Source organism: Anser anser (genome assembly GCF_964211835.1).
Source record: "Anser anser genome assembly, chromosome: 12".
Taxonomy (NCBI): Eukaryota; Metazoa; Chordata; class Aves; order Anseriformes; family Anatidae; genus Anser; species Anser anser.
Genome location: NC_139733.1, coordinates 10,035,470 through 10,062,453, shown reverse-complemented (window position 1 = coordinate 10,062,453; position 26,984 = coordinate 10,035,470). Strand labels below are relative to the sequence as shown.

The following is a 26,984-nucleotide window of genomic DNA, read 5'->3' as shown; positions in this document are numbered from 1 at the left end:
GGTGATTTGAGACATGGACGAGATCCCCCTGAGCCTCTTCTCCAGGCTCGGTCCCAGCTCTCCCAGCCTCTCCTCCCAGGAGAGGTGTTCGGTGCCTTCAGCATCTTTGTGGCCCTTCCTTGGGCTCTCTCTGGTCTGTCCATGGCTCCGTTGCCCCGGGGAGCCCAGCACTAGACGCAGCCTCACCAGCAGTGTGTGCAGGGAAGGGTCACCTCGCCCTGCTGGCCCCGCTGTGCCTCGCGCACCCTCTGCCGCATCTCGGGTGTGCTGCTGCTTTAGGGACAGCCCGGTGGCCGGCAGGACCTTTGCTACAAAGAGAGCGGCGGGGGGGCCTAGAAGAGGGAGGGGAAGGAGTCACGTCTCTGAAAGCCCGCGCTCAGTAGCTGGATGAAGCGCGTTTCTGCCTCTCGCAGCTCAGCACCTCCGCACTTGCACCCCTTCCCGTCGGCTGGGCAAACAGCTTGCTTTTAGCTTCGACAAAGCCTGGGGCTGGTGGTCTTCTGCCCGGAGTTCTCCTGGTTTACCTTAGGTGCGTTTGGTGCCGGGAAGAGCACGGGTTTTGGGGAAAACGCATCTTCCGTGGGGAAGACTCCTGCGTTTATGCCAGTTGAGGGAATCGTCCCTAAATCTGACCCCCTGCTGGCCTCTGAGGACTGTTGTGTGCGAGGAGTCTGAAATACCAAAATATTGCTGGTGCTCTTTGCTGTGCAGGCTGTGCAGATGTCTGGGGTCAGTGGTGACAAATTATGTAGCTTCCTCCCCCTTCCCACTATCCTTTCTCATTTCCATTATCTGCCTTTTGTAGAGGCTGTAATTTATTGCATTTTGCAACCTTGTAATTTATGGTTTTTTTATAATTCTTTCCAAGCTTTCAGAAGTAACAGCTCCATGTACCCCAGTGCATTTCATTGTCACACTTGAGGCTTTCCCACCTCCCCCTGCACTTCCACTCTTTTCTTGTAACTTGCCTGTTTACTTGCTAAATTATTATTGTGCACTCAATAAAAATTGCATTTAAAAAGTGATAACTGAAATGACATTTAACATGGAAAGCACTTAAGCATAATTACACTATATGCATTACATCATTTTGTGACAGTTAATAAAAAAAAATATCTGAACAGGGTTTTTTGTTGTTTGGGGCTGCAGTGAGTGAGCGCTGGCATTTCATCACTTCTAGAAAAGTGGTTTCTGTTTTCACTGGAGGGCTTTTGTCCCTTTTTTTTTTGTTTTGTTTTGTTTTTTTTCCTTCTCGCCTCCTCCCTCTCTGGTACCTCACGTCTCCTGTACCTGGAGCAGTGGCGCAGGCTGGAGAAGCTGACCCTGTTGTGAGGGATTCGGGCTGGCACAACGTGCTCACTGTGGTGTGATTTATGTCCAGCTGGCAATTTTTATGGGGTTGTTTATTTGGATCAGCGGCTTGAGCAGCCTTATTGCAGAGCTGCGCCGTGGCTTGCCCGGGCACGAGGAGCCGTGGCGATGGGGAGGGGGAGGACGTGACCGACCCCTCGGTGGCAGCGGTCCCACCGCCTCTCGGTCCACGGGCACCGGCGTGGCTCCTGCTGCGGGTTGTGCCCCGCAGTAATTTCTTCCTTAAGAAGCTGCTGCCGGCCGGAGCCGAGAGCTGGGCAGTTAACGTCCTTGCTTCGCCGTGTCCAATGACTCCTACAGAAACGGAGGAAGCGTGCCAACCCCTGGTGACCCTGCGGCTCATATCCGCGCTGCTATCACGACTTGATTATTAGATTACCCGCAAATCACAGCTCCTTGACCATCTGCTGTGTGAGGCTCCTCAGCTCGGCCCCAGCATCTGTCCAGCCTGGCCCTGCACACTGTGCTGAATTCCTGAGCAGCTCCGCCCTGCCTCCCAGCCCGCGTTCCTTCTCCCTGCGTTCTCCTGTCCTTTCCCTACCTACGTGCTGCAGAGCTTGGCCTGTCAAATGGTTCAGGAGCAAGCACGTCCCCTGCCCTTCTTCCCTTCCCCGGGGAGCGAGAGGAGCCTGTGGGCCAGCACAGTCACCCCCAGAGCCACTGGGGTCTCTGCACCACGAGCTGAAGAGACGAGAAGGGAGCCCTCGAGCAGGAGGGCACGGGAGGATCTGAAAAAACGTTAGGAAGCCAGCGAAGCGATGGTAGGAGCCGCAGAGCCTGACGTTTCCAGGCTGCGCGTGAGGGATTTTTGGAGCAAGTCGAGATACAGAGCACGTGTTCTCTGCAATTCAGAGAAATGAGCTTCAGGAAGCAAGGTCCGTGGCAGGCTCGGATATGAGTCCATGAAGTGGAAGGGTGGTGGGCTTGCAGGGAGGTGAGGACAAAGTGGAGGTGTTCCTCTGTTTAGGGAAGGGGAGAAAGAAAAAGGAAACCGTGAGTGCGTTGTGTCTGTGAGCGAGCTCCCCGGTTTGTCTAGGAGTACCCTGCATTGCTTTTCTGTGTCGTTCTGACTTGCCCTTCAAGTTAATCGCTTTAAAGGTTTACGGGTCATTTTACTTAAAACATTCACAGAAGCATCCTGAGGTTGTAATAAAGGAGTTCTGTGAATTTGGGCGTTTTTCCCCCTTTTTCTTCCAATGCACACGTAACTAGAAGCCATGCAGAGGCAGTAATAATGAATATAGCTGGGAAAGGAATCTCCTGGAGAGATTGCTCTATGCTTTTTCAAGGAGGAAAAGGCATTTCTGGTTGCTTGCATTTTTTTATTATTATTTTTCCAAGTTGAGCATAAAAGAAAAGTGGAAGAAATGTATCGATAAAATCCTCATCCGCTTGACAATCAGTCTCATCTGGGAACTGCTTGGTGTTATCTTGGCTTACTTCATTAGCAAGAATAAAAAAAAAAAAAAAGAAACAAAAGAAAAAAAAAAAGAAGTGGCATTAAAAATGGACATCTCTTCTGAGAGCACTTAATTCTTTGCAACAAGAGTCAATTATGTCCTATCGAGCCAGCCTCATGCAAAACCACTTACTTGTGAAATTCCTCAGCCCGATGGTGGGTTTTTTTTGAGATACGGGGTTGTACCAGCACCCTTTTTTGGAGATGGCGACATGTGTGCTGTCCGTGTGTCTGTGTGTCCAGGTGCTCAGGTTAAGCCCATCGCCACAGAGCCTGGGCACATCGCTCGGGTGTGCTGCGGCTGCAGGACCGCGCCACCACGAGCGCATGCAGCGAACGCGCCCGTGCTTGCTGCTGGGCAGCCTGAGAACCGATTCGGCGCGCTGTGATGTTTCCGAGTTTCTCATTTTGGCAGAAATTAATTCAAGCAGTCCTGTCGCAGGCACTGTTGATGAGAAGAGTCCTGGCGGTTGTAAAGGTTCCTCCTGCCTTTGTAACCTGTGGCCCTGGGTGTGCTGCGATGTGGGGCCGATCGCTCGAGGCAGAGGATTTTTCTGATGGAGACGGTAGTTTTGATAAGCTGGGTGAGGAGAGTTATAAATGGTGGAGAAGGGAGTGGCATTAAGCGGAGACGTGAATTGTGAGGCACGTTTCCCATTGCAATGTTTGTGGTGAAAATTTGGCGATCCTTTAAGATGTCTATTGATCATCCGAACACACAAAGATATTTGTGGTCTATATCAATGTCTAGTTTTATGACACGAAAGCAGTCAGCGCTATTGTTTAGGAGTAGAGTTGCCAACCTGCTTTTCTCTACGTGCTTGGCTAAACTCTGCTACAGAGCAGCCCTCGGGCTGGCCCGGCAGCGGCGACGTTTCGGGGTGCGCAGGGGTGAGCACGGTGCTGGTGCCATGCTGCGGGGCCCCATCCAGGATCCGCTGACTTGGGAGAAGCTGCTGTAGGGTAAAGCATCGTGAGCAGGAGGCTGAGTCCCACGGCCCTGGGAAACAGCGGTGTCTGTTGTAGGGCTCGCTCCTTCGCTTTGGGAGGAAAGTTATAAGGTGGCATTGAAAGGCACCTGCTGCATCGCTATCAGCTGTCTCCCCGTTTTAGTTTAAATGTCTCGTCTGGAAGAATTCACAACCAGGTTGCCTTTAAAGCGGTTGGAGCTGCTTGTGTTGCAGCTTTCGCTGCTGCTGTTTAAGTAACGCTAATTAACATTCTGGGCAAGGGAGCAGAGAGTGGGAGAGGGAAATGCTTACGATCTGTAAATGCCACTTTGCTCTTCTGGCACTGTCCCTCCAGGGAGAGGATTTCTTTCTTCTGGTTCTTGTTCTCCCCCCTCCCTCCCACCGTCCTGGAGTAAAGCTGATGGCTGGGCACGCACGTTACCCGCGGCACAAACATAACTCTCCTCCTGTGTCTGCCTGCGTGGCGGCGGGTGAGTCTGCACGGGTGCGAGGGAGCGCACGCACAGAGCACGTACGTGTTGCTTCGAGTGCAAGGGAAGCCGTGGCTGGCGTGCGTGAGCCTTTACCAGAGGAGGAGGCATGTGGCAGGCTTGTCTGTGCTACAAGTTTCCCATTCCCCTGATGATAAGCCACAAGCAAATGGGGATGAAATCAGAAATTGGCAGCATGCTGTCAGGAGGGATTAATTTCTGTCCCTGATTAACTTTCTGTTGGAACAGCAGGAGACTAATACTTCTCTGTACATGCTGCCCGATGCAGTTCCAAAACGTTTTCCTGCGCAGGGTGGATCTGAATCCATCCTCCGTCTTGCTCTCCCCTGGTCGTGTTATCTTAGATCCGAGTGGCAGGGCCATCGCTCTGGGTGCATAATGAGAGGCCACGTGCGCGTTCCCTAATGCTGATGGAGAGAACTGAAAAGATCTGCCGGTATTTTGTGGGTCTGGCTGGAGACGTCCAAGAGCCTTGTTTCTGCTCGTAGCTTTATTGTGCCTTTCGGTCCCTGGAGGCTCCCTATGGAATAATAATACTCTGCGTTCATACGCTGCCTTTCCTCTAAGGCTTCCGCAATGCTTTGCAAAAATTAATGATAGATATTTTCAAAGAGGGAGGTCAGGATTGTTGTCACTGAGAAGTTCAGACACAAGAAGATGATTTGCCCGAGATAATACAGACAAGGCGGTACTGCGCGCGTGGCGAAGGGAAGGCAGACCGGGTCCCCTCTCTTCCCTAAGTGTCAGACAATTGCTCCCCGCCTGTGTCTAAATCTCAATTAAGACGGCACCGTGGTAGGGAGAGTGCAGGTGTGGAGCCAAAACAGCGTGTTGTGTTGGCAGCGAAGTGCACGGGCAGAGCTGTGTGGGGAGCCCGTCCTGTGCTAACAGGTAGATCTGCAGCTGTGTATTCACCTGTGGGTGCAGGGGGAGAGGGCTGGGACAGCGGGGAGCAGAGCCCTCGAGTGCTGGGAGGGGACTGGAGATGGAGAGGACGAGGCAAGCGAGGATGCACGTGCATACATGGGCCCATGTGAGGCCATCAGGTAGGTCAGCGAGCCCGGCTGCCCCCGGCCCGGCTCTGCCTTTTGCACCCCGGGCACCTCCCTGCACCCTGCTGCTCCTGGCCTGCAGCGGGACCTGGGGGCCAAGCCCTTGCCCACCTCTTGCAATCCTGGTACCAAACGCAGGCAGAGTTACTGACCGCCGGGAGTGGTGCTGGGGTTACGGGTCGTCCTGCTGCCTCCCCTCTGGCCTCGCAGCCTGCACGTACCCGAGGGCAAAGCCCGGACGTGCGGCCCCGCCGGGGAGAAAAGCTCAGCCCACCCTCGGTTCCCCGTCCCGACCCCGCAGCGTGGCTCCCGGTGAGCGGCTCACCCGCGCTGGTTGCGTGCACCGGGTACAGCTGGCAGCGGGACAGTTTTCTCCTCTGGCCCGGTCCTCTCTCGTACTGAGGAAACCTGGCTGGAGCTGGGGTGAGGACGGGAGAGCCCTCGAGCCACTGCCACACCATTCGGGGCTGGTGGAGGAGGATTTGCCTGCACCATCGTTACCCCCCCCAGATGCTGATCAGGCAAGTGGCAGCTGCTTTGGGAGGGAGGGCTCTCGGCACGGCGTTGGCAGGAGGCGGCACAGCCGAGCACAGCTTACTTTCTTGCCCGCAGCCTGAGCCCCTGTGTGCCAGAAACCTGGGGTCTGTGAAAGGTGGGTCCGCGGGACCCCGCTGCTCGCCACCGAGGGGGAGCCCCCGCTGGCCCTTGCCGCAGTGACGGTGGGGAAGGGCCTGCCCCCGGCCTCACTGGTTTGTCACCGCCGCAGCTAAACGAGCAGCGCATGGAGAAGGCGGCTGGTGCAGGGGGAGGGCGAGCTGCTGCTCGGCTGGGAGGTCCCCGCTGTATTTTCTCTTTAATTCGAAGGGCTCCTCAAAAGAAGGGAAGTGACAGCTGCACCCGCACGGCTCTGCGGGGCCGTGTGCTGGCCGAGCCTGGAGCAGGGGGCGGCAGCAGCAGGCTGGGGCTCACAGCTGCCCCTGGCTGACCACTGCAGTTTTTCACTGCCAGAGTCACGTATTTTGGGTGTGAAGATGAGGAAGATGGAGGGGCAGGAAAGGGTGGGACATGGCAGAGAGGGATGCAGTCAGAGCTGATACTTACCTGCCGCTCCGTTACTCCAGGGCAGGCGGCAGGCTGCTCTCGCCAGCAGTCACATCCAGACCGGGGATCTCCGGATTCCCCAAACCTGCTCAGAGCGCTCTTGTACCACCTCTGCCCGTCCATCGAAAAGTACTGTACCTTGTTCTGCTCATGACCTGGGCTCCTGCTCTGTTTCATCCCTTCACCTTGCTCCTGCTCTGTGCTGTCTTTTCCCCAGGGTCTTGTTCTTGGGCGTCTGGTCAAAGGTGCCCAGCTTCGGTGGGTGCCTGGATAATGTTTCGGTGGGCTGCTCTGAACAGCACCCTGGCGAAGAATCAATCAGCTGCATTTCCTACTTTGTGCCTTAACTGTTGTTTTAACCCAAGACACTTGAATGGAAAACACTACCTTACGGGGGAAGAACAAAAGCGATCGAGGTTTTTAGCCTGCAAGAGTAGGAACTAAAGTGGGACATAAATCCTTGTGTATGTAATGGGGCACAGCAGCATGAGGCAGAAGTGCCTGCTCTTCATTAATTCTGGATCTTTCCACCAAGAACGTTGTTTTAAATTGCAGCAAGGGATTTTCAAATTAGGCATTATAGGAAGTTTTCGAGTAAGATCGTGGGACATCGGAGAGCATTTTATCTCGTGGAGCGATGGAATCTCCATCACTGGGTGACCTAAAGAACAGATCGGAGAAACATGTTAGGAGTAACAGTGATAGTTACGTTAGAAATGACACATCCATACTGCCTTCAGCTGGGGTGTGTGAGGAGCTTGGGACTACGCAGGTTGATGTGATCCCTTCCAGCCCTCTTTTCTGTGATGCTGCGGAGGTTTCTAAGTCTTTTCATGGAGTTTCTCCATTCAGGTGTTGGCTCCCTGGAGGTTGACTTCAGAAGAGAGATCCTGTGGGATCTATGTGGGTGTATGCCCGTCCTGCCCCACACCTCTCCAATGACTGTGCTGAAAACTGAAGCAGGTGGTCACCTTGTTAAGTAATCTCTAGGTGTTTGGTGTATTTTTGTTAAAGTCTCAGTTTCTCGTCCCACCCCACTAGCTCAGGGAGCACCAACAGGAGAAGGGATAAACTTGGAAATGCGTGGAAGAAAACTGTCTGCAAATATACTCTCCATTTCCCGTGGGGATACGACAAAACTTAACGAGCCTCTGCCCCAGCAGAGAGGACTTCATATTAGACATTGCTAACAACTTTCCAACAGGCCGGCTAGGAAAATGCTGGAGGAGATCAGCTGGGTCGCTGGGCTCTGCCTCGCAGTGGGTAAGAGAAGGGCTTTGGAGCAGCATGGGCTGGGTCGGTCCTGCATGAGCTGGAGGGATGGATTAGGCACGGGTCTCTTCCAGCCCAGCTCCCAAATGTCTGTGGATTTACAGAAATGCTTCTAGTGCTGGAGATTAGGGAGAAAAGCTTGTAAACATGAATCCCTGAAGATCAGAGAGAGCCCCAAAACCTACATCAAAAGGTAAATAAAGAGAATTGCAAAGTTGCTATTTTTAAAAGTGCTGGTTTTTTTTTTTTTGCCTTTTTTTTTTTTATACATCATTACACTGCAGAAAACTGTAGGGGTAACTGTTGCTATTTGCTGATGTATGCTGGCCTAGATTTCAATCGCTGTACCTCTAATAAGAGATTTAGTTTAATTCCATGTCAGTGGAGTTATCCTGAGTTTACATCACTGCAGCTGAGAGCCGCGTTCGGCCTGTGGTAGCCATCACTAGGAAGACAAGGCGATGTGGGGTGAATGTTACTTTCATTTGTGTTTAGGTAGAAGAAAAGCCTACAAGATACGGCCCAGAGCCTTCGTGCAGAGGGGGCCTGCACAGCCTTTTTCCACAGCCCTCCCTCCGAGAGGCGGCGGCTTCTCTGGCACAGAAGATGAAGCTGTTTTGGGAAAGAGGCCTGGTTATTGATTTCAAGTCACGTCTCCGAGGATCTGAGGCTCTTCGGGGCTGGGATCGCCCGGTGCAAAGCGAGGAAGCTGCACGTATTCGGGGTGCTCCCGGGAAAGGAGGAGCAGCCTTCGTCCCGCTGCACGGCCGCAGGGCGCTGCGGGAGGGGCAGCTGGGGAAGGTGCCCTCTGGCTTTCTCCTGTAGCAGCGTGGTCCCTTCCTCATCCTTCTTGCTGCCAGGGAACTCTGTCAGGCCAGTTCCCTTTTCAGCCGTGGATTGGCTTTTGCAATTTCAGTGTCCTAAACAACCTTGGAAATGAAGAAGAAACAAAAAGGAAAACAGAAGTTGTAAAAGGCCCAGCAACTGGGGGACAGGTAGAGGTGCAGCCACACGCAGAGCCTGGGGGCCACCTGAGAAGCAGAGGGGTTTCTTGCTCAGTCTTTCCCTAATCTTCCTCATCTCTGGTTCATCTCATCCTCGTGCCCTGCAGAGCCATCGTTCCCAGCGCAGCCCCTGCCCAACCCCGCTTCCTGCCCCGTTCCCCCGTCTCCTCCTGGCCCTCCTTTGGTGTCCCCTTCCTCCTGAGCCCCTTGTCCTGGTGGGTCCAGCGTGGTGCTTCAGCAGGGCGTGTGCTGCCTGCCCAAAGGAGCTCTTTGACTTTTTTTTGGTTAAACTGATGACCCATTCTGAAATTGATTTTAATCCTTGCTTATAGGTAAACCGGCAGGAAATTGAGTTGAGTCGAACCGATATAAATCAAGCGTGCATTTGTGGAAGAGCTTCACGTGGAAGGATTTGCACTGCTTTATCAATGTACCTTTTGATCTGATATATCCCTTGCTTTGGTACAACATAATTTTATTCTCATGGTGACAATTGGGTAAATGGGGTATGATCCATAGTGCAGAGGCACCAGTCCTGATAGGAACAGTATAAAGATGAAATACAGCAGAGCAGTACATCTTTATCCACGAGAGCGTCCCCCCTGGGGTATTCTAGGTACAATTTTAGTGATGCTGATCTGAAGATTTACAGCTGTTCTGTATAGACGTGGTTTAATGAAACCGGTTAAACTCGTCTGCATATATCCTGAAGGAAAGCGGTTCAGATGTATTTTAAAAATACTTTATTTTCCTTTCTAAAGCTTGTTTTTATGTGCTGGTTCACCAAGAGAACAGCTAGAGTCAAAGATCAGGTTATTTTTTGTTTTGGCTTGTTTGTTACATTTTGGTTTACTGTACGTGTGTGTATTTTTAGAGATCATGTGATCTCTGAACGCATTTGGGTATGGCTCGGAGATCCTGTAGCTGCTTTGTCCCTCTTATCTATTAGCACAGCAGGCTGCGGTGGGCTCGAGCCCTGGCCTGGCAGCCAGACCCACGCCATCCGAGCAGCTTTGGGTGTGCAAGGAACGCCTGGGCAGAGCGGGCATCCTGACTGAGACCTGGCGTTCTCAGCGACACCATGATTTATTTTCAAGGCGCTTCGTCTGAAAGGAGAAGACCGAATTTGGAGTTGAGCGTTGCTGAATAACCCAGCAGAAGTTTCAGTCTTTGCGGATGCCCAGGCAGGTCTGTCAGTCCGAGTGCTCCCTGTACAGGGGTTTGGGCTGCTGAAGGCTGAAAGCAGCTTCCCCGGCCAGGAGAGGTTTTATATAATCCAGGCTAACCACGCGTAGCCCTTTATCCCTGTCTAGCTGCTAAATTGTGCATAGCAGTCTCAGGCCCGCTTTGGGGCTGGCAGGCCTGAAGTCTCATCCACAGAGGCTTGTGATCCTGGAGGGAGGGAGCAGCAGCCCAGCAGAGGACGGGAGCTGTGGGTGCCGGAGCCACGTGAAGCAGGACGGGAGCGCTGGAGCAGGTGCCACCTTTGTCCCTGGGTGGGTGGCTGCCCTCCCGTCTGTCCCCGGTTTCCTCTGTGCTGCCGCTGCCTGTTAGCAGGCTCTTTAGTGAAGGATGGAGACATTGGTTCTATGGTTTGTTTGCTCCAATTATAGCCGGCCATCCCTGAGGAGCAGCCTAACTGCACGTTTCCCTGTCCCGCTTCTGCGGGAGAGCAGTGAAGAGCTGCTCGGCTGGCGCTTTCTTTTCATTAGGTGTGTGGAAGGAAGGAGCGCAGCAGGGAAGTGGCATTGCGCGAGGAGAGGGAGATGGGGTTAGTAAATGTCAAGCTGTTTGCTTCCTGCTCTCCCTCTCAAGCACATCCGCAGGCTGGGAGCAGCGGCTCGCGCTGAGGACAAGGCAGAGGGGGTGGCAAGGGGCAGCGCGGCCTCTGCAGGATCCAGCTGCCCGTGGATGGCGGCACAGGGAGCCCCTGGGCTCGGGACAGTGCTGGCGGAGCTGTGTCCTCGGGGTGTCCTCGGGGAGAGGCTGGGGTGGGCTCCCAGAGCCCCTGCTGGGCTGCGGCCCCGCTGCTCACTGCCGCTGCTTCCCCTTCTCCGCCTTCCCCTCTAACCTGCTGCAGGCAGCACCACTCGTCCCGGCGGGCTGCCAGCCAGGCCAGCATCACTCTTATCGCCGCCTGCTTGATCGTCCCTGACGCTACGCCGAGACTGACATCCTGCTAATGCAATATAGACACCACAATGATTACCATCAGGGCAAGAAATATAAGCACCAGACGATGAAATTTAACGAAGTGGGTGCAGCAGGGGACTAGGGGCGAGATGGGAATCGTGCTGTCTCAGCTCTCTACCTGCAGCCCCAGGCAGTCCTTTTCTTCCAGCAGGATCTGTGGGGTTTTGTGCTCCTTTTCCCCACCTCTTGCTTAGCCTCAGTGCTCCCTGCTCAGCATGGACCATCTCGCGGTGCTCTCACGTAACTGCTCTTGCCAGTCATTTACCTTGCCGGATAATTCTCCCCTAGGCTGCTCTTTGTTGGAGGGGTCAGCTCTGTGCACCCAAGCATGAGCCAGTTTGCTGCAGGGCTCCCGCTGCTGCTGTTCAGTAATACCTCGAACTGCGAGGAAATGGCAGGACCCCACGGGAAGTGGGGTGAAACTTGGAAAGGGCCAGGCTGCCGCTTGTCTGGTGGGGACCACCAGATCCCAAAGCCCCAGGAGAGGCACTGGATGAGTGCCCGAGCAGGCAGGGCCTCCAAGGGAGGGTGTCCTGCTGCAGTCTTTGCTGCAGCAACCAATTCCCTTTGCAGAGACTGTATCTGGGTCACTACATGAAGCTGATCAGCGCAGGTCTGGCTGCAGAAGTTTGAAATATCCCTGTGAGCAGGAGAATATCGCTGTCCCCTGCTCCCCCGTAATAATGTCCAGGGGAAAAACCTTTTATTTTTCTGGCATATGGCCTTTGTAGGGTGTGACATGGCACAGCCCCACTTCTGGTGCAGGCAGGGTGCAGAGGACAGGGCTGTCGTGCCTTGAGGGGTGCACTTTGGTCTGTGGCCTCCCTCCCCTGAAGGACCCATCCTTGTAGGTGTGTCGTGCCAGGGGCAGCAGAGCATCCTGCTCCTCTGCTGCATGTAGTGCTCTGCTTTTTTGCGACATGCCAGCTTTGCACTGTGATGAAATGTCAGTGTATGGACTGCAGCTGTCCCAACCAGGTGTATTGGACTCATACAGGGGAAAAAAAATCTGGAAGATGACTGTTCAGCAGAGCACAAGGCAGAGCACTGCAGCCTCTCCTGGTGGGGCTGCGGGCTTGGCCCTGAGCAGACCCCGGCCGGGGCTCGAGCCGTGGGCACGTCCCGTGTCCTGGGCCAGCAGGGCTGAGAGGTGCTGGCAGAGCGGCTGTGCCTGGTGCCTTGGCACGGCTCGGCTTTTTGTGTGTTGGTGGCTTCTTTCAGAGGGGCAGAGGGGGGCTCTTGGCACGGAGGTGGTGCTGAGCACGTAGAGGAGGGTGCTGCCCCTCTGCTTGCATTTGAGGAAGGGCCTCTTCCTCTTGGGGGATGCGAAATGGAGCTGGGCGGGAGAGGGAAGGAGAAGGGGTCTGGTTTGGATGGAGGCTGTCCCTCCCACATCAGCCTCTCCGTTGGCGCCCCCATTGCCCTGGCCAAGGAGGCTGGAGGCTGGGGCTGGAGACAAAATATTTCCTGTCTAGAGCTGCCCAAAGGCACCCGTGGTAACGGTGCCGTGCAGGGAGCTCCCCCAGAACTCACTTGCCTTCATGCTCCACCATCCGGTACCCCGACCCGCGGGGAGGCGCTGGGTCTCCCTCGCGGCAGCCGAGCGAGCGGCGATGGAGCCCCAGGGGGAACGGAGTGTGTCTGCGCCCGGTGCTGCCTTCCTCGGGCTGCGGGGCGTCGCGGTGCTGGGTGCGCGCGCAGGGAATTGGGAAGTGGCAAATGCTTTCTCTAAGCCCTGACAGCTCGCTGGATGTATAGGCTCAGAGGGAATTAATAGCAGAGATGAGCATCGTTTGTTGTGCCTCGGGAGCAAGGCAAACAAGTGAATTTAGAGAATGAATGTTCTGAGGCAGTATCAGATCTGCTTCTTCGATTACACTGTTGCTGCTGTGAATGTGTATTGATAATTGGTTGTGTTACCAGCTCTGCCTTTTAGTAAGGCTACTTAGCACTTTGCTGTTGTAGATCTTCTCATCTGCTTACAATTGCACTACACTTTGAAGCGTTTTGAATGAAAATGGGTTGTCTCGAGGTGTTTGATTTTCCTGCCCCCCTCACCTGCCACCATTTCTTTCTGTTTTTTCTTTTTTTTTTTTTTTTATTTCAGCTCAGTAGTTTCTGTTGTTTTGCCCACGTTAATATTTCCCCGGGTCCTGCCGGGTCCCAGCTCAGCCTGCTTCCCCTGCTGGGCCCCTTCCCACGGCCGTGCCTGGCCCCCTGCCTCCCGCATCCAGCCCCAGTGCCCCCCACGCTCCTGTCCGAGGTCTGCAGCCGTGACCTCGCTCTGGGTCCCCATCCCCGCTGTGCCAGCCGAGTGCTGAGGCTCCCCTGGGTACTTCAGGGGAAGGGCCGCCAGCCCTTCTCCCCACGAGCTCCGGTATGGCTGCGTTGGAGCCCTCTGCGTGCAGCCAGCAGCGGCGGTGTCGCGACCCCAAGGTCACTGCTGGTACAGATTTCAAACCCGTGTCCCAGAGCACCGGGTCAGAGGAGAATTTCAATGAGAATGGCTGTCTGGTATGGACGAAACTAGGTGCAAAAACAACTCAGCAAAGATTCCTTCGTAGCTGAGCTTTCTTTGGCCAGTAAATTCTCCCTCACGTTCAGCTTGAGGAAAAACCCAGTATGGGAAATGTCACCTTGCATAAGTAAAGTGTGGCCGGGTTCCGAGCGACCCAAAGCAAATTGCTCCACTGCAGCATTTCCATCCTACCCTAATTGCCTGGAGCGCCACCATTCATCCCCCTGCCTGCCCCGTACGTTCTTGTGCACGTATGGTCACCGTTAATTCGTGCCGGATTGCTCTAATTAGCGCCGATGAACTGCTCGGCCAAGACGACTGCAGAGCTCCGCAGCTGCAGGGAGCGTGGAGGAACATCTCCTGGTTTCTTTTTCTGTTTCTCCTCCCTTGCGGACAGGCACCATTTCTGTCCGTAACCAATAGGAGCCAATTTTCTGTTTCATAATAGGAAAGCACTAATGTCAGGACGCCCTCCTTACCCAAAGCGTTCTCCTTGAAGATTGCTCCTCTTTGCTTTCCTAATTGCCGCGGCTCAGCTGGAGGTAGCGCACGCCTTCCAAACACATTATTTTGTTGTGTTGTTACTTACCAAGGGGAAAAAAGAATATGAGAGAATATTGCTTTGTGCGGAGTTTTCCCCGCTTTAACCTTTTGTGTGCTGACGCGAGATGCTTTTCTGTGGGGCAGGAGCTGTTGCTGCTGGCAGGACGTGCTGTGCAGCCTGCAGCTTTGGCTGGGGTGGGACACCTAAAACCCATCCCTGCTGGAGCCTGCGGGTGCCTCTGCGCCGTGGCCTCTTGCTAAGGCATCGCCTGCAGGGCGATGCTCTCACGCAGCGACCGCCTGCAGTACAAGGCAGGAGGTGCCGAACTGACGCGGAGCATGGGTGGATTGGGGACCAGAATGGTTTGAGTGCAGCCCTTGCGGTCGGGCTGGCTGAAAAACGTGCTTGGAGTGACCCGTCCTGGGGAACTGCCGGGGCTGAAGCCTGCAGAGCCTCCAGGGGCGTCGCAGCAGTGCTCCCCGGGGGCCTGGGAGTCGGCCGAGGACCGCGGGTGTTTGACTTGCTGCGTCGATGCTCCCGCAGGTCAGTCACCACAGGAGAATTTACGGCAGTGCGGTTTTCTCCAGCAGCTTCAGAAGTGAGCAGTCCTGAGCCTTTTGCGTGCGGTCCCACTGATGGAGGAGCGCCGGGTTACCGGTCCCAGCAGCATGGGGACATCGCTTGAGTCCCGCAGGGTTTGGTTGGGTTTTGGGTTTTGGAAAACTGGGTGCCTGGAGTTGAGCTAGGATGGAGGGATGGTATGCCTGGGTACCAGGCTGATGAGGGAGGAGTCTTGTTAGGAATTTCGTGGTGGTGTAGAAGAAAGGAGGAGCTTGGGCAGAGCAGGGACTGCAGCAAGACTTGCAGAAAGCAGTTGAAGCCAGCAGATTAACCCTGCGGGTCTGGAGGGACCATGCAAAGCCAAAAGAGCATCCTTTTGCTTTGTTCAGAGCATTCTCCTGTGGCTTCAACCTCTGAAACCGCTTTGTTTAACCACAAAAGGCAAGTGGAGGCTGGGGGGGGGGGCGCAGACCCCTACTCACTTGCTTTTCAGGGAGCAGGGCTGCTTCCTGCTCAGCGCATTACTTTCTGGAAAAGAAAAAAGGGTGGAATAAGTAATTCCACAACGTATCAGGACGGTATCTTCTGTAATGTTTCCATCCTGTTCCTGAGCTGCGTGCTGTGCCGCCGCCTGGGCCCGGGCACCTGCGTGCCCATGAAGCACCCCGTCTCACCACCTTGGTCCCTTTCACCTCTGCCATAGCCAAGGGACACAGCTGTGGTGGCACCAACCTGCTGGGGTCCCAGCCAAACCTGAGCCTGCTCCTTCCTTCTCGCAGCTGGGCTGACCGTGGAGATTTCCAAGGCTGGCCTCGGTCTCATGGAAGCTGTTTGCATTTTGGTGCTGCTCTGAGAGACGAGGCAGAGCACGGAAGGGTCAGGCAGGTGCTTTGTGAGCTGGGATGGTTTCTGTACCAGCTGGTCTCTTCCTTTGCCTTCTAAAGAAGCTCCAGCGAAGAATGTCGTCGTGTCCCCCGGGCAGGTGGGACGCAAGGGTTCAACTCCCAAGGAGCATGCAGGCTCGGGCCGGGGCTAGGCGTGCGTGGCGTGGAAGTTGCAGTGAAGTGTGGAGTCAGCTGTGTCCCTGGGGAGGCCCAGGTCCCCTTGGAGGGCTTTCTGCTGCTGGACATCTTCATGTCTGTAAGTCCCGATATTTGCAAGTAGCCCGGGAATATTCGGAGAGAAGCAGAAGGTCTGTGATGTGTGCCGCATGATTTTCTTCATGCATCTTATTTAAGAAAAGATAAATCATGAGGACTTCTTTCTAATCTCAGATGATTGCAAAAAGCTCTTCTCTTCCTCCCTGTATTGGTGGCACCTGATTGTGCAGACGGAGAGTTAACAGATCCGAAAATGCTCAGAGGAGGTGACCGAGAGCTTGGTGATTCAGAAGTCTTGTGCTGGGACTGATCCCTTCTCGCTGGGGCAGTGCTGATGCCCACCGCGCTTCCTATGGGGCTGACTCTGTCCTCTAGCTGAGGGACGTGGCTTGGGAGGGCAGGCCCCTGGGTCTCAGCTGCGGGCTTTGAGTGCAAACACTCACATCTGGGTAACTGCACCTGCCCCAGATGTGTCCGTGCCTCTCCCCGCCTTCCCCACCACAGCATGGCTGGGTTCTAGACTAGTTGGCAAAATCCTGGCTTTCTGAGGGTGCCACATCATTATGGCTTGCTTAGGGCTGAGGTTTTACCCCACGTCACGTGCTCCCCTTGCTGCAGTTCCTGGTACCCGCTGCTGCCTGTGTCGGGGCTGCCAGGCTCCGTATCGGTACCTACCGAACCGTGCGGGCGGTGCAAAGGTCCAGCAGTCAGGGGGCTCATCGAACCCCAGAATATCCCGAGTGGGAAGGGACCCTCAAGGATCACTGAGTACAACTCCTGGCTCCACAGAGGACAACCCAAAAATCAAACCCTGTGTCTGACGGCGTTGTCCAAACACTTCTTGAACTCCAGCAGGCTCAGTGCCCTTGGACTTGCATTTGCAAAATGCTGAAAGTGCCCTTGGGAAGGGGACGTGGGAGCTGTCAGTGGCTTTAGGGGTGTGTGTAGATGTGGAAGAGCACAGGAGGAAGCGTGGTGGCTCTGCGGGACTGCTGGTTCGGCCCGGCAGAGCTGGGTGAGGGCAGCGAGGTGGGCAGCTCGGCTTTCCGCGAGGGGATGCTTGTGGCCAGCACGTGTGAAGGAGAGAAGCTATAAAGCAGGTGCCTTGTATTTTGTTGGTTGCAAAGCCTTCCACCGCCTTCCACCGCCATTCCCACAGCTTGCATTGTTGCCTAATCCATGTGGCTGAAGTTCTTCTGTGGTAGAGGTCTGGCTTTTCTGTGGCAAGGCTGCTGTACATCCCTGTAATACTGACTGCCTTTTATTTTCCTTCTTAGATCTACAACGAGAACAGAAACCTCTTTGAAGTCAAGGAGAATGTGCCCAGGAAGTTAGTGGAGAAGGTTGCAGGAGACATCGAGAGCCTACTGGCCAAGAAAGTCCGTGCTTTAAAGGTAAGACGATGGGCCTGTGTGATAATGCTCTGATCTGACATATTCAGTTTTAAGAAAGGTGTTTGATGCTGTTGTAGCGTTATGATCTCGGCTTCAAAGTAATTTCTATGGTTGTGTGGCCTTTTCTGGGAACTGCATCCTGCAATTGCACTTATTCATATGGATGTTTTCTGGAATATGTCTCAGCTGTCATGCGAGGAAGTGTGGGCCTACTGTAGGCATCTTCTGGATTTTTATTTTCTGGATTTTTATCTTCTCCCAGTGTCATGTTAACACCTGAATGTGCTGCCACAAGAATACGAGTGACAGCAAAAGCAAATTCTACCCAGTCATTTAACTGGGTATGTGGTAAGTGGGAGCAAAGGTGCTTCCAGTGTGCCTACAATGCTTATGAAAGCGTTTCAGACAAGTAGGGTTTTTTTTTTTTCCTGTTTAGGAGAGCATGAACTGAAATGTTTGTGCTGGTGCCTGGCACTTGAATCCTGTGATTGACTGCATGTGTGAGTTGCCCTTATGGGTGCCTACGTACAATTCCAATCTACTGTCCTATTTTGTAATACTCCTTTTAAAATGAGTTCACTTTATCTGTAGTGGAGCAAGGTAATCTGCTCGTGGTGCCGGCGCAGTAAAACCCGGCAGTGGCTGTAACAAGGCAGCAGCAGGGTTCTGCTCTACCGCCGGGCAGAGACAAGCCATTGCCTTGCTGGAGAAACGGAGATACCCTCGCCGCTGCCGTGGGGTGCGGGAGCCGTGGGATTTTCACATCCAGGAGCCGTAGTGGCCTCTCAAATACCTGCCTGCAGCGAGCAGGATGGAGCTGTGCAGGGCATGTCTGGCAGCGCGGCCAACTGGAAGTGCTTGTGTGGGGTGAGGGACACGGGGAGGCCTTGGAGCAGGTAGCGTGGCTGTTGTCTGCATATGGGGTACGGCCAGAAAGACTCCTGGTCACCCTTCGGCCTGACAGGCAGGAGTGGGAGCAGAGGAAAAAGCCCCGTGGCGAGGGGAGGAACGGTGCGACAGCTGAGCCGGAGGTAGGGCGGTGAGGGGCTGTAAGTGACCCGCCGTGTTTTGGGTAAGAAGAGGTTGCTCACAGGGGGTACGCGGGAGGAATCGCAGGACACCTGCGTAGGCCAGGGGAGTGCCGAGCCCTGGCGGTGTCCGAGTCGCAGGCGGTCAGAGGCCAGCCTGGCAGGGCGGTGCGGGGATGCCCACAGCGACTGACACACAGATTCGGGTGAAGATTGTCGTGCGTTTAATTCTGGAGTTTGGGAGGTAACGATGAGGCCTACGTGGGATTCATAGTATCAGAAAATGCTTTGGGTTGGAAGGGACCCCAAAGCCCACCCAGCCCCAACCCCGTCCCCAACCCCCTTCCCAACTCAAGGAAGACAGGGGTGACTGAAGGTGCCTGCAAACTTGGTGTGCCCCTGGGCAGCGTGTGGCTCCGGCGTGATGGACAGGGCAACAAGGCAGAGCTGTGCAGCGCGACCGTGCTGAGTGGTTTCCCCTGTGGCATCTGAATTCCAGCTGTTTTTTCTTACCCTTTGCTATGACTCACAGATTTAAAGAGAGTTTGTGCATCTTCTGGTGCTAGGACCTGTGCCTACAAATAATCTCGTTTGTCTCCTAGTTGGACTTCCTTTTCCTTTGGGTTTTTGGCCAGGAGAGGTTGGTGCATTGCTAAGGGCTCGCCTGCTGCTGGACCTAACCGAAAGGAGTGACTCTGGCAGCACTTGTTGGGTAATTCACACTCGGTGCTGTTGGAATCCTTTGACCTGAATTAGTTCTTTCAAGAGGACTCCTTCAGAGCGCGGCTGCTGGATGGGGCGGTCTCTTACATCCAGCTCGCATGTGCATACTTGGTGTCTTGGGTTGGTGGTGCTGACAACATCTGGAAATGGAGAAGTTGATGGGTGAGAATTTGGACCTTCTGAATATCCTCCACATTGTGCTAAGCTTCTCCAAAGGAGAGGGGCTCCCACAGCTTATTCCCCTCTCCAGCCTGTGTTTTCCTCTGTCTGAACTCTCCCCTTAGTTGATTCATCTCTCACGGAGTCATTTCCTCGCCTTCTCTCATGACTCATGAAAGTGATGATGACTTCTTGAAATATGTTTTTCAGCATCTGAATCAGGTGAGACTCCATGTATCAGAGAGGGCAGGTGAGGAGGGAGAAACGGAGCCTCTCCTTCAAGTACAAATTGCCACGTCACTTGTGTACTTGCTCTGCTGAAAAGTTGCCTTCCTGCTTCCTTTTCTGCAGAAGAGGGAAGGGATGTTTCCTGCGCTTTGATGAGGCTCTGTAGGACAGTGCTAGCTAGCCTTTGGGCACACACAAGGGATGTTCAGTGCAGGAGTGGCATTCTGATTTATGTGGTGATTCAGTCCAGCCATCAAAGAGCTCACTTTCCTCGGTTTCTTAGTGAAAATATTAACGCGTCATTATGAAAGTTCAGCTGTGTGCAGAGCATTTATTAATAACACTTGGTTTCTTACCTTGTGTGTTGCGTTTCTAGAACCAGAAGTCAAGCACAAGGCCACTACACCACGACGCTTGGTGACGGCTGGGTGGCCGTGGTGCCGCGCCGTGGCGTGGGTCTGGCACTGCAGGACCTCTGCCTTCCCACCTACGTTTCAGAGGAGTGCTGGAGCCAGGCGTGTGTGGCAGCGAGGGTGATTGCTTCCAAAAAATAAGTCATCTGCGAGGAGCTGGTTGTTTGGATTCTGCCCTTCCCTTTTTGTTCCAGACCATCGTACCTGATGTCGGCCTCATCATAGGACAGAAAAATTCCTAGGAAGATCTTTTTGCAATTCCCACCCGTTCCAGAACAGCATCTACAGCTGGTTTCCAGGGTACAACCAGCTTGTGTCCCGTGCAGCAGCCTCTGCTTAATGGGGATTTGCATCAGCTCTAGCTTTCCTTTTCTCCAATGTCCTCCAGTGTCCTTTCTCCACAACGACTTTATTGCTCTGAGCCTGCCCTCACAGTCTGCTTTAGGGTCTCTGCTTCCAGCTCCCCCTTACTCCCATGCATTAGCAGGAGAGGAGGTAGAAGAGGTGGTCTTCAATGCCAAAAGTACAGCTCCTCTCCTTCGAAACAGAAATAAAAGGTACTGCTAAAATGGAGTAACTCCTGAAGGAGACGATGTTAAATATACCCAGAGTATTGCATTATGAGGAAGTTCCAGGGTTGAGGGATAAGGAAAGAGCAGAGCAGGTAGGTACCTGCCTGGGTACAAGCTCAACGGGCTCCTCCTGTCCATGCTGATGAGTTTGCGCTCGTTAGGGCCAAGAAAAGCATCTTCTTTTACCCTGTGGAAAGGAGCGAGGTGGCAGATTGCCAAATGACTACTGGGGAGTTAATGCCTGTGTGTCATCCCTGTTGTGTTTTCCTTGTGCTGGGAATCACAGCTGGCTGGCTCACGGCTCGACATCATCTGAGACTAGAATTCAACAGGCTGTTTGTTTGCCAAACGCGCTCTTTTGCCACTCTTTTCCAACTTAATTTTTCTCTCTCTTCTTTGGTTTCTCAGTGTATTGGAGCCATCCTGGCTTTTCTACGTGTCCTGAAAGATATGTACCTACAGGCTAGGACTTCTCTGAACTCCTTTAGGAGTCCCACCACCTTAGTTTTTGTCTTTCTGGAGTCCTGCTTTCAGCAACACTGTGGGCTCGGATGGCTCTTGGAGCATGGGAGAGGCAGGAGTGCCTCCTGCCCCGTTGGAGTGTGCTGCTGGCAGGGCACGACTGAGCCAGGGCAAAGCTGTCACTTGGGGGGTGCATGGGGTGGGTGCCACCTCTGTGTTCCCAAACCTGAAGGGCATTCTTCAAGCCCTTTGGTTACCTTCTCTCAGCGCAGCCTTTCTAGTTTTCCCCAATTCTCCAGCTTCCCATGCCACTGTATCCAGCCACTTGTCTCCTCCGCATGCCCGGAACGAGTGCCTCTCTCCTTCCCTGCACTTCCCACCATCCCTCCCTCCCTCTGAGGGCGTGCTGCTGCCCTTCTCGCTTCGTGCTCTGCTGGGGCCTGGGCCCAGGTGGCTCCTCGGTGCCACACCGTGTCCCCGCAGGCCCCAGCTCCATCGGCTGCTCGTGACCACCGAGGAGATCTCCGCAGCCCGGACCCGCTTCGTCGCCGTACCTGAAAACTCACACGGCTTGGATCAAAGCGAGAGGGTGGCAGCGGGGCTACAGAGGTGATGAAAGACTTCGGAAAGTGTCAGTGCAAGTGGCTGAGGAGTTGCTTGACGTTATTTCTGCTGTACAAGCTGAATGCCTCAGATAATTCTGTTGCTACAAAAGCATCTCTGCAGTAAAAGGTTGGTGGTGGGAAGCAACCCCAGGAGGAGGTCATTGTTCATGACACGCCATCTCGGAGTGCTCCCCCTCTCCTTCAGGTCTGGGGACACCCCGGGTCTGTCTAAATAGGTGAAGTGCACGAGCTGTGCCGCAGAGTCTGTCCCTTCCCAAAGCTCTGCAGACTGGGGGAGAAGGGAGTAGTGATTTGATGGAGGAGGCGGCTGAGAGATGGAAATTTTAGATCCTAGGCTATGTTTTAGGCTTGTTTCTACTTTTTATACAGTTCTTGTGAAGGCTGCTTGGGATGATGACTGCTTCATTCTGCACATATTTAAACACAGACAATTTGCTTGCCTCCTGAGAACGGCACATCCCACAGTTTACCGAGTGGGTTATGCCCTGAAGCGAGCTATTTATACGCTGTGACCTGCCTGAAGACTGCTGTCTATGTTGGCGTTCTTCCCCCATCTCCAGAAGGAGACCTCCCTCTCCATAAAGCATGGCACAAACACCTGCACGCTCTGGCGTCGGGCACCGCAGGGCGCTGGGGCAGAGATGGAGCCGCAGAGGGGCTCGGGGTGGCCCAGCCCTGGCTCTCGGGGACCCCCACGTCCCTCCGTGCGGGTGGCATCTGTCACTGCTCTTCGGTCCTGGGCACCAGCCTGGGTGCGGGGAGTGCAATTACCACTGGCGTTTGGTAACCGAGATGTCCTGTCGAAGCCTTTGTCGGGTGCCGCGGGTGGCGAGGCAGTGCCGGCTTTTTTCCCAAAGAGCCTTTTGGCGGCACGGTGCTGGCGGTGAGGCTGGCGGTGCCGGCATTTCTCCCAGCAGTGCAGCTCACCGGCTCTGGGTGCCGCAATCCCTTCCCTCCTGCGCCGCAGCCCTGGGCAGAACGGCGGCGCTCCTCGCACTGCGGAGGCTGCGTGAGCGTCTGCGCTTGGGAGCGGTGCCCGGGCACGACTGGAAATAACTCCTCGTCCTCCCGGAGAGCGGAGCAGCCGCGAGCAGGTCTTCATCCCGCTGCGGTGCACGTGGCAGAGCCGGGGCCGACCTGCAGGGCCTGAGGATGTAACTGCTCTTGCGTCGGCTGGAGAAGAATTCAGGGACTCGCTGTAGGATCCAGGTACCTGTGCTACGTGTTGAGCATAACGGCAGCAAAGTGGCCTTTCACGTCCCAGAATTTATGGTGTCTGTGCGTATATATGGCTCACGTGTGTACGTGCAGCAGGTCTGGCACACCCAGCGTGGCTCCGTGCTGACGGGAGAGCTAACAGCACTTACCAGTGGTTAGGGGAAAAGTTTGCGGCTCTTGTTTATTCTGTTGTTGTGGAATTTAACTGCCTATTTTTGTTGCTATGTATTTAGCTCCAGTGTGGGCTGAGCACTTGGGGAACAGGAGGGCTTTGGTAGGAGGGTTCACCGCTCCTGTTCCTTCAGCTGAGGTGTGAGAGCTCACAATGTTTTTCACTGGAGGCTTTGAGATTTTCTTGCAAGAAGAGTAGGAAAACCTGCAATTGGGATTTTCTTTTGCAGAGAAATGAATCACAGAATCATTAAGGTTGGAAAAGACCTCCGAGATCATCTGGTCCAACCGTCCACCTATCACCCACTAAACCATGCCCCTAAGCACCGCATCCAACCTTTCCTTAAACACCCCCAGGGACAAAGGAGTACAAGGGAAAAATCTGGGGGTTTTCTGTTTTTCTGCAAGCATGTTGCAGGAGTGGCTGGATGGGTTTCCTGGGGCTGGGGAGTCTGAGTGATCACTGCTTTAGGAGGCTGTGGCGTTCCCCCCTTCCTTTGCCTGGGACCCTGAGGAGGGGTGGCTGGAAGAGCCGGGACTCGGTGCGCAGTGAAGACGTTGATCTGGAGATGAGTAAGGCTGGGGTTTTCTGAGGGCCTTAAGCTAATCTCTCAGTTTAGTCTCCGATTTCCACCTACCGCCCTCACGTTTTGGGTTTTCCCGCTTCCTGGCATTTTTTCCTTGCTTATTCCTTCCGATGTGGGGGTGTAGGCAGCTCTTGGCCGTGCTTCAGGATCCTCTGATGGCAGGCAAGAGGGAGCTGGGCGCGTGGCTGCAAAGCGCTTCCCGAGGCGGCTTCTCGGGGCGAGAGCCGGTCCGCGGGGCCACGCAGTTGTGTTTCAGTCCCAGCTGAGCGCTCGGTGCGCTGCTGCTCAGCTGGGACGGGTTCCAAGCTCCATTTACAGCTGGCACAAGCATATATCAAAAGTGCAGAGGGGATTTAATTGGACAGGTTTATCCCTGTAACAATTCTGATAGCCCTGAGATTTCCCTTGCAGGTATGTGGTGAACAGAGTCTTTATCAGCTCTTCTGCTTCCTGATAGGGACAATAAAAGGTTTCACTTGTCTAAAGAGCTGCAAAAATTGGCATGCAATGAAGCATTTCTCAGCCCTCTTCCGAGCGGCTCCTGCCTCTGTCAGCGGAGGAGGCTCTGCCCTTGTCGTGGTGTGGGAAGCACCCTGGCTTTCTCTTCCTCCATCATTCTGGAGGCTGCCTGTGGTTCTGGGGGGGTGTGGGGGCTGCACCATGCACACTTGGCACGCGTGCACGCTGTTCCGGCTGCACAGCGACGGGCACGAGCCTGGCTTCGTCCTGCGTCCCTTTGGCACTCGTGGAGGAGGGACCAGGACCGACATCCACCTTGCTTCGGCTGAAGTACCAACCATTCACAGATGTAGTCTCTTCACCTTGGTAATTAATAGCGACAAATCCCTCGCTCTTCCCACTTTGCTGATTGCTGGGTGGTGGCTTTTGTTCCAATTCTATTTTTAATTCCCTCCTAATCAAATCCTGGCCGACTGTCCCCGTTTGTGTATTTATTTGTTCGCTCGTTCCTGCACATGTGTGTGTGTGTTGGGGGGGGGGGTCATCTCCTGCCGCATGATTGTTCTTGGGCTGGACCTGCTCCAATAATCCAATTTGAATCCAATCTCCCAGGTCTGGAATTCTAATTTACAGATTGCAGAGGGGAGCCGAACAATGCCCGCACACCAGGATGGTGGTTTATTGTCTAATCTAATCAGGGACAATCAGATGTTTGTAACGAGTCTATCAAAACTGTATTGGGCCAGTTTGCTGAGCAACGTAACCAGCTTTCTTAATAGCGCTAACACGATTTAGGGCTTCCTGCACTTTCATGCAGATTATGTTGAGCGTTTCCCTTTCTTCCCCTCCCCGAGTGCCTGGCAGCAGCCCAGCCCCACGTGCCTTACAGCTCCGGGTGCGCTCTGCGGCTGCGGGGCTCCGCGGGGCACCGGGGCTGCTGCTGCTGCTGCGATCCCGCTGGGACGACCCCGACCCCGTCGGGGTCTCAGCAGCGCAAACGCACCCCGAGCCGCGGGCGGGGGGCTGAAAAGCAGCGCTTCTCTCCTGCTGAAGCCTTCAGCGAGTCTCCCCACCGGGTCCGAGCCCTGCGTGTGTGCTGCGAGCCTTCAGGCTCCCTGGGCTGCTGGCAAGGAGTGAACGGAGCAACTTTTGTCCTCCCCTGCCCGTGGCAGATTGAGGCTGCCGCTCACCTCCGCCCTGGGTATTCGCTTTGCGAAGTTCGCACAGCTGCAGCTCAGGCCTCCTCGGGCAGGGGTTTGCAGCGCCCTCCCAGCGCTGGAGCAGTGGGGGAGCCAAAACCAGGGCCGTAAATGGGCTCACGTCTCTTAGCACAGCTGTCCGACCCAGAGCAGAGCTTCCCCGTGACTCCTGCTAAATCTCCCCTCGGGCACACGCTACCTGCAGAGGGAAGGGAGCTGCACGTGGGGCTGTGGGGTCACTGCAGGGCTGCTCCAAGCGGGGAGCTCCTGCAGCCAGGAGGAGGAGGAGGAGGAGGAGGAGGAGGAAGGCCATGAGCTCCCTGCAATGGGAAGGGACCTTCCTGCCTGGCTTTCATCGCTGCGTGTGCCTTGCCTCACCTCGCCCGGCTCGCATACCTCTCCAAAGCAGTGAAGAAATCGAGGTCCCGGAGCCCTCCGAGGCCGGGTGACGATGAGTTGTGCTTAAAGAGTGTTTTACTTTCCGTCCTAAAACACCGTGTTGTGTCTCTGACAGCAGCTCGCGTGTTGTTTTCCAGTTTCTCCTGGTTTCTGAAGCACTCTCTGCAGAGGTGAAGGTAACCAAAGCCATTGATGTTGGCAAGGAAATTCAAAGTGTTTGCAGTCCTTGGCCGTCTCAAAGCTCGGATCCATCGGCTTGGTCCTGAGCCTCGAGCTCCTTGGGGCTGGCTTATTCCATGCACGAGAGGGTTGTTGAAAGGATAAAAGATGATGACTAAAACTTACCGGTTTATAGACAGATGCCAAAATGGTGAGTGAGGCGATAGAGGAGCGGGTCTCTTTTGCTGGTGCTAGGGAAGGAAATTATCGTTTAATTCTTTGTGAAGCAAATTTTGAACACAGTTGGGAAGAAATGATTGCAATGGTAGCAAAGTAAAGGAAGCCATGCCACTGAGAAGGGGATTTATTTGAATTTCCTTGGTTAGTTTTGGCATGAGAAAAGTCATTTCCATGGCGGATTGGTAGCTGGAGTGGCTTCTGTGTCCTGTCCTGTGGCCTCATGACTAGGTTGTGTGTGGTTGGAGAGGGCAAGGGGGTCTTTGTTCCCCTGGGGTTACCGGCAGTGTTACCGGGAGCATGCAGCCCCACATTTGTGGGTCTGGTCCCCGTGCCAGGGAGCTCAGCCCCTGCCCCTGTGCTGCTCATGTCCTTGGAGAGCTCACTGAAGCCAAGGTCTTGGCCAGAAAAGGCTCCCACCCGTTTGTTCTCTTGTTTCTTCTCATGTCTTCTCCCCCGAATGCTTGAAATGCGTCATCTGGGATGGAAGGCTCTTGTATTGAGTGGGAATAATTGACCTGGGAAGAAAAACTGAATCATTTTGAATTCAATTCCAGCTGAATGAGGATTTTTAAGGGTTTCATCCCTAGTTGAACCAAAAAATCAATTATTTGTATGGCTCTGTTTACGGACAAGTAGGGAAGTTAAAGGCTCTGATGACTGAGGGGGCGGAGGCTTGGTCCTGCAGGTTAATGGGCTTGCGTGAGGCTTTTTTCTCTCAAAAGCTCTCTTCAAATCCCACCTTCTTTTCCTAAAGAAAGCGGATTTGGCAAAGCCCCTTTCTGCAGCCCACAAAACACAGACCAGCATTGGCGTGGCTCATCTCGGCGGGTGTCCTACGGCTCGCACAGGCTGGGGACACTTGCCGAGCACCCGGGTGGCTTTCCCTCTGCGCAGCCGTGCGAGCCTAAAATACGTCGGTGTCCGGCCCTGCCCCACAGCAAGGAGCTGCCGTAAGATTCCCAGAGCAGCTGATGTCCATCAAGTGTTCGAGTGATGCTGTGGCAATGCGTAGAACAGCTGTGACAGGCATCTAGCAAATCTTAATGAAAAAAAAAAAAAAAGCAGCAAGAACCTAAATTGCACGTACAACTGTGATAAAGAGCCAGAGATAACGCTAAAGAGATGGTATCAATTTAATGCGGGTTTGGTGCCAACGTCTGTGGTCTGCTCTTTGCCGAGCAGCCGTCGGGGGCCGGTGGGACTGCAGCAGCAGGCAGAGTGCTTAACGCGCCCGGGCCCCCTGTGCGAGCCGTGCCCAGCGCAGCGCTCTGAAGGCTGTCTGCTTCCTGGCATCAACGAAAGCCTTTCCT

The 26,984-nt window shown here is 54.4% G+C and overlaps 1 protein-coding gene across 4 annotated transcripts in view; it reads left to right on the top strand.

Annotated features, from left to right (window-relative positions):
• Positions 1-26,984, top strand: part of CACNA2D2 (calcium voltage-gated channel auxiliary subunit alpha2delta 2) — a 193,692-nt gene that overhangs the window by 65,174 nt on the left and 101,534 nt on the right. For all 4 annotated transcript variants that reach the window (XM_083795830.1, XM_083795828.1, XM_083795829.1 and 1 more), the window contains exon 3: positions 16,915-17,031. In XM_083795830.1, coding sequence (XP_083651956.1) covers positions 16,915-17,031 — 117 coding nt within the window. The remainder of the gene's footprint in view (positions 1-16,914; positions 17,032-26,984) is intronic.